The 12,708-nt window shown below is 42.2% G+C and overlaps 1 protein-coding gene across 4 annotated transcripts in view; it reads left to right on the top strand.

The window, feature by feature from the left end:
* Positions 1-12,708, top strand: part of OTUD7B (OTU deubiquitinase 7B) — a 1,511,480-nt gene that overhangs the window by 683,737 nt on the left and 815,035 nt on the right. For all 4 annotated transcript variants that reach the window (XM_044079900.1, XM_044079902.1, XM_044079901.1 and 1 more), the window contains one exon: positions 1,479-1,606. In XM_044079900.1, coding sequence (XP_043935835.1) covers positions 1,479-1,606 — 128 coding nt within the window. The remainder of the gene's footprint in view (positions 1-1,478; positions 1,607-12,708) is intronic.

Below are 12,708 nucleotides of genomic sequence, written 5' to 3'. Positions count from 1 at the left end.
TTTTCATGGCCTTTCTCGTGGCTGTTTACTTTCAGCCATTATAGTTTTCCGGGGGCGTGTCCACTTGCAGAGCTTAGCCTACAGACACGCCCCCTACTCTCTTACACGGACCGTGTAAGAGTTACTGGTGTGATTCAGCATGCCTCATGCACCTCATGCATATGCATGACATGCTGACATCACACAGTTTAACTGCAGCCTCCGTGTAAGAGTTATAACTCTTACACGGAGGCTTCCTGAATCTGGCCCATAGTTTTCCTATTGTTGATTTTTAGGAGTGTAATTAATAGTTCAGCATTGTTAAATTTGGGTATCTCCTGTGGAAGTAAGGTAATGGTTAGGGAATTTTATACATGATTGCTACACCACCTGCACACTTGTTTTGTCTGTCATGCCTGAGTATATTGTATTTGGGAGGGGATCTCCTTATCCCTTTTTTAACCAGGTTTCAGTAGCTATGACTACATCAGGAGTGTATGTGGCAAGTTAAGCATGTATGCCATGGATTTTTATTGCACATACTTCTTCATATTTAGTAAGTTGAGTTTGGGTTCTTTTTTGTTGAGATGTATTAGGTGAGTGGTTTATTTTGGGGTTGGAAATGATGATTTTATAAACAGTGGGACCTGGGTTGGGGAATACAACCTCTAATTTTTGCAATTGATATTTTACAGAGGGAAGAGTGTAGCCAGTTATATTTTCTTTTTGGTTTGATATTTGATTGTAAATTTGGATGCTTAGTTTTAAGATATTTATAGAAACATAAATCTGATATGGTTTGTTTGTAGAGTTAGGGTGTTTTGGAGAACGACAGGCTGAGTAGATGTTGACATTCTTTCTGAGGATAAGTTGAAATACTGTTTGAAAGAGGTGGAATTGGTAATTGGTGATGAAGATTAGTAGAGTGAGGAGAAATAGTAAAGTAATCTGACTTAGGGGCATCATATTTAACTTGGGTTTTATCTTTGTTTTAAATTAGAATGAGAAAATGTTAGGGTATTGGGTTGGTTGTAGAGATGTAATTTGATAGTTATAGGAGGTAAAGATAAGACAGTTTGAGACAGTCTTTGGTGGTAAACTAGAGTGGGTGTTACTATTGGGAGTAATTGTATTGATTATTTTCATACTGGAGGGAACTGATGGTATTGATTAGAAAAATATATGGGTGGTATGGAAGTAGAAATGTAGAGTAAGAGGGGGTAGGTGAGATTTGGGCGTAGGATAGGGGAACTGAGTGAGCCTGAGTGTTATTGAGGATTTGTTTACCACAAGGAAATACATTATAAAATAAAAAAAATAGGAAATACATTCATTTTCACAATAGTTTGTTTTGGGGAAGTTATCTTTCCTCCTACTTGATCTTAAAATGCTGTCATATTCTGTTTTCCTGCCTTGTATTTATGTAGTTGCTATATATTCAGTCAGAAGCATCATTGTCAGTGTTCTTGCCAAGTTGACTAAAGTATGTTGTTTCACAGGTATGTGGGGTTTCCATGATCGTGACCTGGTATTGCGCAAGTCACTTTACACCATGATGGAGAAAGGAGCAGAAAAAGAGGCTTTAAAACGAAGGTGGAGATGGCAACAGACACAACAGAATAAAGAAGTAAGTTTTCTTGAGAGAATAAAGAGGTCACCTGGAGAGCTTCATTTTCAGAAGTCAGCTATTGAAAGTGTTTAAATTTTACCCAGCTGTAGCTGATTCCTGCTGTGTGTATTAGTCTTAAGTATGCCTTATGGACATTGCATATGTTAAGTTATACATGGAAAGGTCATTGTTCAGAAACAGGACAGTGGTTTGTTGTTGTATAGTGTGCCCTCATTGTAAATTAAACCCAACTGGCTATTAACTGTACTGTTTTTTTTTTTGTTTGTTTGTTTTTTTTTTTTTTTTTAATGTAAATTGTTTACAAAATTCTAAAAAAAAAAATTGCTCAGCATACATTAGGCGCATTTATCAATACCGTGCAAGCTTTTAACCCATACATGGATGTGCCAATACATCACTAAATTCTCCCCAGATGCTGGGAGCAAGAATGAAGTTTTGTAGTTTAGTATATTATTTGAAAATAATAAGTTACTTTCTTATTAAATAATATGGTATCGTAGCAGCATATATTTATGTGTAGGTAATGCAGTTTTACCCATGCTGACTTTGTCTGATCATTTTACCCTCGTGACCTAGCCACGTGCAAATGTTATACGTTGCTTAAAATGTATCTGATTGCAGTTTGGTGGAGTCTTCTTCAGGTCGATCTCTCATGGCACATTTTTTTCACATAATCAGCATGAAAACCCAAGAATAATGTTGACTGCGTGTTTGTGTGTCTATGCATGAGGGAGTCTGCTTTTCTTGCTTGTGAAGTTAAATAAAAATTTACAAAGTGCAAGAGCAGTTTTCCATGTAGTTGCAGTAGTAGCCATTTTATCATAGATTGATGTTGTAGAAGTCACTGGGCAGTCTGTGTTCATACATTAGATGTATATATTTATTGTAGGGATAATACTACAATCCCCTACTACCACCACTTCTGCCATGCCAAACCTCCAAGCCTCTCCCAGTTAGACTCCAAGTGAATTTGTTCACCAGTAGTGGAGGTCTACAAGATCCTTTGGGGTGAGAAACATCCTAATCGGTCATCATTCTGCCAGGGATCAGTGAGTTTGAGTCCTTTCCAGCATTCCAACAACTGAGGACATTTTTCTGCATGTCCTAGCTCCCCACACTGCTGACTTGAGCATATGGATCACCTGTGCCCCACATCCCACACGTGCAGGCAAAGTTAAGCAACTTGCTTGGCCTACTCACAGCCAACTTTATGTTGGCTGTCTCCTTAAAGGATTGCTGCTATCCCCTAGCTTAAGGTCAGTCTTTCCCACAGCTGTAGACAGGACCAAACAATGGTACCTCCCCTCCTAGGGTGGGCATTCCCATCTTCTCCAGCCTTCTCCATCAAGCACCTAAGCTGCTATTTGGACTTGGGGCACATGGTTTGTAGTCACGGTTTTATCCCCTTATGCCACAGGAGAGGTTCTGTATTTTCATTTTTCTTGCTAGATGTGCACCTAGTGTAAATAGTATCTGCTTTTTGCAGTGCCCCATTCTTATAGAGAAGAGAAAAATATGGAAAAGGGTAACATTAATCCCTTTACTAATGACCACTTCTGAGAAGGCTGTGCAATGATTGCTGTTTGTTTTATGGTGTTTTGGGCTTCTGTATATAAAGCTTTGTGTTTCCAAAGTGGTATAACATAATTTTGTGAAATTTTCACTGAATGGTGCTGTGATGGCATAATGATACCATTGCCACCAGTGTTACAGGGTAATGACAGTACAGCCATCGGTGTGACCTTCAGATGACCGGATTCCACCCACTGTGGCATCAGAATGGCTAACACCAAAGGGGTTTGAAGTAGCAAAACGTGCACAAGTCTGTTTCAATAAAGTACAGTCTTGCCCTAAAACCATAAAGGGAATTTGCACTGCTCTTGTGGGCATGGACTTCTAATATCCATACCCAGACTGGACTGTCCCCCGGCATCTTACAAAGTCAAGTCTTTGGCCAAGCACCTCCGGGCCCTGGCTACCTTCTTTTTATGCGAACCAGTGTCTTCCAGTGCCCCTGTATCCAAAGTAACATCTTTTCACATAAAAGTATTTTTACTTACACACACACACACACACACACACACCTGTGAAGACTGGCAGACTTCTCCAGTTCCCCACAGCTTTCTTCCTGGCACTGTCACATCATCTGGATTAGAGCCAAAGACACCTAGTTACCATTTGTTCTTACTAATTAAGCCAGATATGGTAGTGCTTTTAGATTTCCAACATGTCCGTGAAGCACATTTCACTGCCTCCCAACTGGGAATCTGCTTCTAGCCATTGGAGTGGTCTTCTTCATCCAACCCCCTTAATCCTCAGGGTTTCTCTGGACAGTGACTCAACCTGGCCCAGGGCCTGATGAAAGCCACTCTGAGGTTGTAGCCAGGTTCTGAGCTGTCAGTATTTGGAGTTTCCTGTGAAAAAGAGAGGAAGCATGTTTCTGCAAGATGCAGGGGGGGGGAGAGAACAGTTTGGGGACAAGTCTCTGTGACTGTCTACAAAATCAGTCTTTCCCCTTATCACCACTTCAGCCCTACCCCTTTCAATAAGGATAACTCAGTTGATCTCTACCTGCGAAAAGTTTTTGGCAGACCAGTGGGCCCTTTTTGTTATAAAAAAGGGCTATGCTATGTCTTGGATGGAAAATCCCCCTAGAAATGGCATTCTCCCTCTCCGCACAACCAGATAATCTGCTTCCACCCATCCTACAGGAATTACAAGCACAAGGCACAAAAGAAACAATACCCCAAGAATTTGTGGGAAAGAGCTTTTACTCCAAAAATCGTCCTAGTTCCAAGGAAGGAAGGAATGGCAATGGAGACCCATACTGGATCACTCTTTACTAAACACTTTTCTAAAGGATCAACCTTCAAAATGCTCTCCCTGCACATTCTGCTGCCATTCATTCTGCTTCAGGTCTTTGTTATTTCTAGATCTAAAAGATGTCTATGTCCATATAGTTTGCCCCCTTTTATTTAACATGTGATGTGTAGTTGTCCTGTCCCATCTTCATTCTGTACTGATGAGTTCGGAACTGCTCCTCTGTTTCGACTCGGCTGTTTACTAAAGCATGAGGTCTCCAACCAGCTCGTGGCTCATTCCCTATCCCATGATGCTCTAGTGCCTTCCCCAGATCTCGTTTGCTGCTGAAATAGATTGGGTTTTGCAGCAAGCTGTGGCCAAGTGACTTCATATATTTTTGCTATTTTTCCTATTTGATAGTGTTAGAAAAACTTAACTTTACCTTTATCTAAAGTTTTGTTTGCTTTTTCTAAGAGCATACTCAATATTTCCTCTTATATTTAGTGTGCTTTGTGTGTTTTTCTTGGGCCATTGTTGGTTAGGCCTCTAAATCCCCTATCTTGTTTGCAGTGTGGTATTTTAATGTTTTTTGCAGTTATCAATATTAATCGTAGAATATTAATTAGTTGTGTGCCTTTCCTATTAGTAGTTGTAGAACATATATATAGATAAATATATTATGTGTGCTTTATTATTCCAAGTTTTTCCTGTTGTTCAACAGGTTTTTCATATTTAGTGTTGGCTAACGTTCGTGAAAATCTACTGCCAATCATTAGTGGACCGGAGTTCCGCTGTGGCGACCCCTAACCGGGAAAAGCCAAAAGACAAACAACAACCGTGTTGGATAACATTAACTAGCATTACTGTATGTTAGAAGTGTGCATGCAAGCCTTTTTTATATTACATTTACAGCTTGCTTAAATTAGAGCACTATATATCTGTTTTACTTAGAGGGCTAGTTTTCCCTAAGTGATTGTGTATTAAAAATGTTGAAGCAGGATAAGGAAGTGAAACCTTCGTGTTTTAAGAAGTGCCCTAAGTGTACACAAAAAAATGTCCATTACAGATGGACATACGGAGTGTGTCTATTGCCTTGGGCACACTACCCCCAGGTTACTCCATACTATGGATGGATAGACTCAACAAAAGAGGAGGTGGAGTTGCTGCCCTCTCCAAAGACCAGCTCACTTTAACTTTCCTTGAATGCAAAACCCCACAACTGTGCAGTGCAGAAATCATCTATACCACACTAACCATAAATTCAAGAAAAGCACGTAATATAATTGGCTGCTATACCCCACCTGGAAATAAGTCCCAGTTATAGAATGTCTATTGCACTTGGTAAGTAGTACCCTTAGTCAGGAGACATTCATAATGGGTGACTTTAACTTAGACTGGTTTGCATGTGATACAGATCACCCCATCCATCACATAAACTTCCATGGTTTTACACAAACTATTCAAGAACCTAGCCGAATAGATAAAGCTAGTAAAAAACAGTCCACCTTTGATTGGATATAATTAAATAACTCCTCTCACTCATTCCAATCAGGTTGCCTTCCTGATGGTCTGATTGATCACCTACCCAAATTTCTTGTACGACAATACATATTCCCACCAGAACCTACTATGTTTAAACAACTCAGAAAAAACATAATTTTAATCTTGGCAACTTCCTAGCTGACCTACAGAGGTGCAATTGGACTCCACTCAAATACCTTGACCTAGATGATGCAGTGAACCACTTTAATAAATTTTTCTTAGATATATTAAATGCACATGCCCCTGTTAGAACCATTGGAATAAAATCAAACTATACCCCCTGGCTAACCAGAGACACTAGGACCCTTCTGAAAACTAGATATAAAGCATGGGAACTGTGGCATAAGACTAGTACAGTAGTTTCTAAACAACAGTATCAAGAACTTCGAAATAAGGCAAAAAAAAACAAACAAATAAAACAGGATAAAATACATTTCTATCATAACATTCAAAACCCATATAAAAAAAAAAACCCTCAAAAATTCTGGCCAGCTATAAACTCAATCCTTCACCCAGGAAAATCTACTACACCAACGCCAAACATCCACAACTGTTCCAACTCCTGATACCAAACCAGCCAAGTCTGCAACTAGCAGTGCCTCATTCTCTTTCTCCCTAGTTCCTACAGCCACTATAAAAAAAAAAACTACTACAGAAATTAAAACCTACTACACTTGCCATAGATAACTTGCCCAGTGAATATCTCAAAATTGCAGCTGAATCTATAGCCTTCCCAGTATCAGTCATAGGTAGGAACTAGGCTATTGGCCCTAGGGCCTATATAAGCCTAGCCAAATGGTACCCTGGCTTTTGCAACCCAAGAAAGTTATTTTCCTGTGCCCCTGCCGAGCAGAGCCACAGAAGTGATCCCTGGGGTGAATTTCCTATCTTCCATCCAATCATCAAGATTTTTTTGAAGAATGCTAATGAGGAGCTTTGTTTGATATAGATAGGTAGTTTGTTCCAGAGTATGGGAAGTCTCTGGGACAGGAATCTATCCCTCCAGCATGTTTTGTTTATTGTGGTGACAAGGTTTAGGTCCCTAGATCTTGTAGCTTGGAGGGATTGGGATTTCTTTAAGTGGAGCATGTCCAACAGCTCTGGGTTTGACATAGCTTTGTATGTTAGTAGGCGATATGCGACAGAGTACAGCTGGAGTTTTTTGAGATGGTCTGTGTAGGGCATCTGTTTGAGGCTGGTAATCCTCTTTGTGAGGTATTTCTGTGGCCTTTCCAGTTGTAGATGTCTTGTGAGGTACTTACCAAAAGGGGCGTTGTACTCTATAATGGGTCTAATGAGTGATGAGTAGATGGGAACAATGACCTCTCTTTTCCTGGATGAGAAACCTTTTGTGATGAGGTGTGCCACGTAGAAGGATTTCCTGACTACTGTGGCGATGTGATTATCAAAGGAGAGACTACTGTCCACCTGTGTCCCAAGGTCTCATCACACTTTCGGTGTTAAGTAGACTACCTCCTATGTGGTAGTTCATGGGTACAGAGTATTTACCAAAAGGGATGACGATACACTTTTTGGCATTGAGCTTGAGGCCATGGCTTTGACACCAGGCATCAGTCAGTGAGGCCCTTTTGTAGGATGTCCACTTTGTTAGGAGTTTAGGTTATGGCTCCTAGTTTGCAGTCATCTGCGAGCTTTGTTAGCCAAAGACCTTCTGTGTTAGCCTGTACTTCAGAGAATTAGATACCAAGCAGGAGAGGTCCTAGGACTGAACCCTGTGGTACTCCACTTGTCACTGGTCTGAAGTTGGATTTGGAGTCTGCTACTTTCACAGTGTGGGTTCTGTCAGTGAGCCAGTTGGCAACCCACCTTGTGACATGGGAATTTATACCTAGTTTAGTGAGTTTATCTATAATTCCAGAGTGGGGGATGGTGTCGAAAGCCTTGCCGAGATCTAGATAGGCTGTGTGAACCACCTTACCCTCCTCTGCAGCTTTGGTGATCTCTTCAAAGAATATCAGGTTTAGTAGACATGATCTGCCTTTTACAAACTCGAACTGGGTAGGGTCCAGAGTTTGGAGATTACCAATGTCATTGTTTATAAGTTCCATGATGATATTTTCCATAGCCTTGCAGACCAGGCTCGTCAGGCTAATGGGGAGGTAGTCCCCGGGGTCCGTGGTTACTCCCCCTTTGTGGAGTGGGATAACCGTTGCTGTGTGCCATTCAGTGGGCATAAAGCCTGAGGTGAGGCTATGATTGAACATGGTAATTAGGTGGAGTGCCACTTCGTTCTGTATTTCATGTAGAATGCAGCCTGGGATGTTGTCAGGTCCCATGGATGCTGTGTTCTTGGCTTTGGAGAGTGTGTTTTTTACCTGTGCAGCCGTGATTAAAGGAACTTTGCATTCTTCCGGTATAGAGATGGGCCCTTTAGGGGATGTGAGAGGGGTAAAGTTAGCACTGAATCTATCTGCCAGGATGTTGGCAATATCAGTTGGTTCTGTATATTTAGTGCCATTGTGCTGTAACTCAGAGCAGATCTGAGTGTTGCCATTGAGATTCTTGACATAGCTATAGAATGCGTTGTGGATGTCTTTAGAATCAGTGGCGATTTTGTTTTCTTAACTAGCTTTGGAGGATTTTATGAGGGATCTCAGCTTCTTACTGAGGCTGACCACGGAGTTCCTCCAACCATGGAATTTTACTCTTTTTTTGCAACAGTTTCTTTCTTCTGTTGTAGAGTTTGTTTATGGCAGGGGACCACCAGATTGGCTTCCTTTTTTGGAGGATAGCATCTTGGTTCTCTTAGGGATTGCACGATCCATGCACTTGTGTAAGTGGTTAGAAAGTACAATTGTATAGGATTCAGCAGTCTTGCCTCTATTGTCCATTAGCCTGGGTGTCTTGAAGTTTGCCACTTCTGTCTTAAGCGTGAGGTTGGCTTTGAGAAGGTTTTTATGGTGGTTTCCCTAATGGGGGTGGGATGTGGATGTCTAGGGTGATTTGCTTGTGGTCGGACTTGTGGTCTGACCAACGAGGAATTGGTCTTTGGTATGGAACACTGGTTGCCCATGTTGGTAATGACCAGGTCTAGGATATTACTGCCCCTGGTGGGGATGTGGATACGTTGATCCAAGGCGTTGGAATTTATGAATTCCAGAAAACGCTGAGCACAAGAGTTGGTACATGAGTAGTTTTCCCAGTTAATGGTGGGGTAGTTGAAATCGCCCATTATTAGGGTGTTAGGTTGTACCCTAATATTTTCCAGTGTATCAAGAAATGAGTGGGAATCCTGGGGCATGGTGGGGGATCTGTAGCAAGCTACAGTTTGAATTGCGGTCTTACCCAGAGTTAGTTGCACTTGGATAATCTCGGATTTATTATGCTGAACAACTAGCCTGGAGGTGTGAATATCCTTAATGAATATGGACACGCCTCTGCCTTTAGTGCTTCGGTCCAGGTTAGGTGGCCGAAAGGTGTGGTATGAATTATAGCCTGGTAATGCAGGGGTGCTGTCTGGAGCCTTGAACCAGGTCTGTGTCACTGCGCAAATGTCGATGTTCTCCATTTTAAAGAGTGCCTCGAGTGAGTGCATTTTGAGGTTTAGACTTCTAGCATTTAGTAGCATTACCCTCAGATTTTGCTTGCTTGTACCTGTTACGGTGGTAAATTTGTAATTTGAATCTTGCCTAAAAAAGGCACTGTAGGGGTGGCAAGAGCCTTAGCCAGTATTCGGAATCCCAAGGGCGACAGGTGCAGGCCATCTCTGGCAAAGCATTGTGGTTTGTTGATCGTGTCATCCCAGGCAGACCGATACTGGATCCCCTTAGAATGACACCAGAAGCTTAGCCAATTGTTGAAGTCACTCATTTTGTCTTTGTACTGTGGTATCATTCTGGGTGATGGCAGGATGCTACTCAGGGCTAGAGTCATACCTACCTGGGCTACAAGATCGGATAGCTCCTCCATGTCTCTTTTCATGTAGTCCAGGGAGGTACGTCTCAGGTCATTCACACCAACATGTACAATGACAGTACTTGTTTTGGAGTGAACTGAGTGCATGTGTTATGTGGTGGATCTTGGCACCTGACAGTAACTTTCTCCTTGTTTAGCCTGGTGAGTGGAATATCAGTGTGCCTTGACTATAGAGTCACCTTATGACTAGGGTGTTGGGTACGTTGTTATGCCTTATGGGCTGTGGTTGAGTGGCACACTGAGTTTGTGGGCTATGTGTCGTTTGGGTTGTATTGGGGGGTGGAGGTTGCTTGCGATGTTCATCGTGTTTCACTATTGCAGTCATTACGTTTGGGTAATCTGCTGGCAGGTTGCCCTCAGTCGGCCTGATTAACAAATTTTTGGGTCCTGCGTCGGTTGCTGTCCCTTCTTCCATGACTTCAGGTCATCAGGGGTATAAAACATGCATCCAACGCCATTACATCAGTCTTTCTTGCCTCGCGGTGCCCGAAGCAGAAGTAGTTCACAAGTGCCGGTTGGCCGACTCCTGAAATTTTTCATTTTCGAGTTTCTTAACTGAAGTCTTCAACTTAAAGCTAAGTACCCCGTTGGGGAAACTTTTTCTTGCTCCTTACCGATGTCAGTAAAAGTTAATAATTGTATTATTGTGGGAAGCAAATACCTTATAAGGATTTTCATTTGTACTGTATTCCTTGCCTAGGCCCTGACCACGACTTACCTTGCTGTTGGTTTTTGTGCTTTATTTAATCAGCGCACTATCCATCGTCGGTACATTTTTGCTTCTAAATAATTTGGTTCTCTGTTTAATTATCCAGAAATGACATCGGTTAGCCATCCGTCTACCGGAATACCGAAAAAACGCAAAGAAAAAGAGACGGGCCATTGAGGTCCAAAACTGCCGACAACACTTCTCCTAAGCCAGTCGCCAGTTCGCCAGTACTTAGTGAGGTGCTTTTGCAGCCCCTGATACCCGCTACTTCTGATTCGCAGGCCTCTACTGAGACCCATTCGGAGTCCGGAATGCTGCGAGATGCTTCACATATGGAACCCGCGGATGTCTCTACCTTCGATGGGTCTGGAGCCACTGAGCAGGCACCGGCTTTTGAGGGTGTATTCAGGCCTATAGACTTGCATATTACACCAACTCCAACTTCAGTGCGAAGGCCTAAATCTCGATCTATGTCTAAAAAAAACGATGCCCAGGCCACATGTTCAGGCCCCTATGCCTAAAAAACAAATCATCCAAATGGCTGAAGATTTAATTACTCTAATCAGGGGTAGTCAACCCCCCCACCCCCCTACAAGACGCCTAGGATTGAATTTGACTATGAATCTTCTGAACGGGACTCTGTTTCTTCTGACTCTTCTAATGATCTGGATTTGTTCATACCTGCTTATGAGGACTCTGATGCAGAGGATTCCATTCCCTCTGCTTCTCCACCTGTGGATCTCTCTTTTGGGGAAACTTTACATACCTTAAGGGAACATTTCCACTGGGAAAGTCAGGATTTCTCTGAACCCAAAAAGAGGCTTAGAGATTTTCTTCTTCTTCTTCTTCTTTAGCGTAGGCCTTTGGCTATACCTCCTGTACTAGATATTGTTGTTAATGTGTTTTCAGAATCCATTATGGCCCCTGATTCCTTGCCTCCAGCCTCAAGTAAACCAGACAGGTACTGCAGGGTTCCTGAGTCCCACAAATTCCTTTTCAAAAATCCTGTTGCGGATCCTGAAACCATTTCTCAGGGGACCAAGGGCATTAAGGCTTCTACTGCTAAAAATCCTACCCCTTCTGATAGAGACTCCAGGGCGCTGGATAGATGGTGGTAAAAAGGTTTACACTTCTGCAACCTTAGCAGTCAGGGCTTTAAACTGTCAATTCCGTATGCTAAAATATCAACAACAACATCATGGGACTGCTTAAACAGAAAATTATGTTGATTTCTGACTGTGTGGAGAGTGAAGATTTGCAGGATTTATTGTATTCAGCTGAACAAGTTGGCAAACATACTTTGCAGTGTGGTTTTGATTCCTTAGAGGCCTCTTGTAGGGCTGCTAATACTGGGTCTGTGCTTAGAAGGCATGTTTGGCTTAAGGAAGAATCTCTGCCTGATCATTAAGCAAAACATTTGGATGCTCCTTTACAGCAGGACCGCTTATTTGGCAATAAGGCTGAAGAAGTTCTAAAAAAGATGGAAGATAAAGCTAAATCAATGCAAACTGTGAAAGATTTCTTACAAGTGCAACCTCCTAGATTTAGTAGGCATTGGCCTACTGAGAACTGGTCCTTTCCAGCTCTTTCCAGAGCCACTACGGCCAAACCCAGACATTCCAAAACCACCAGGTTTCAGTCCCAAGGGACTTTCAGAACTAAGCAGTCGGGTGCTTCCACTTCCAAATCTGGAAACAACAAAGCACCACCCTATGGTAAGCAGTCTCAATTACTTCCCTTTGAAATTACCAAGCACTTATCTCTTAGCCATCCCTTTGGGGGGGGGAAACTGGCTCTTCATTCAAGAAACTGGCAACTTATAACCCAGGACAAATGGGTTTTAAATATAGTGTCCCAGGGATACAGATTTCATTTCCACACGCTGCCAACTCCAAACGGGGTGGCCAGACCTGCCCCCAAGTCAGTGGGCAGAGGCTCAGAAACTAGTATTTTCCCTCCTAAACATGGGGGCTATTCAACTAGTACCAGAAGAGGAAAAGGGACAAGGTTTCTATTCCAGACTTTTCCTGGTACCCAGAAAAGACAAATCATGGTATCCATTTCTGGACCTGTCTACTCTAAACACCCTACTCTAAAATTCAAGATGCTG

This window comes from Protopterus annectens, chromosome 8.part0 (genome assembly GCF_019279795.1).
Source record: "Protopterus annectens isolate FY-2018-M chromosome 8.part0, PAN1.0, whole genome shotgun sequence".
NCBI lineage: Eukaryota > Metazoa > Chordata > Ceratodontiformes > Protopteridae > Protopterus > Protopterus annectens.
This window is presented reverse-complemented; position numbering and strand designations above follow the sequence as displayed.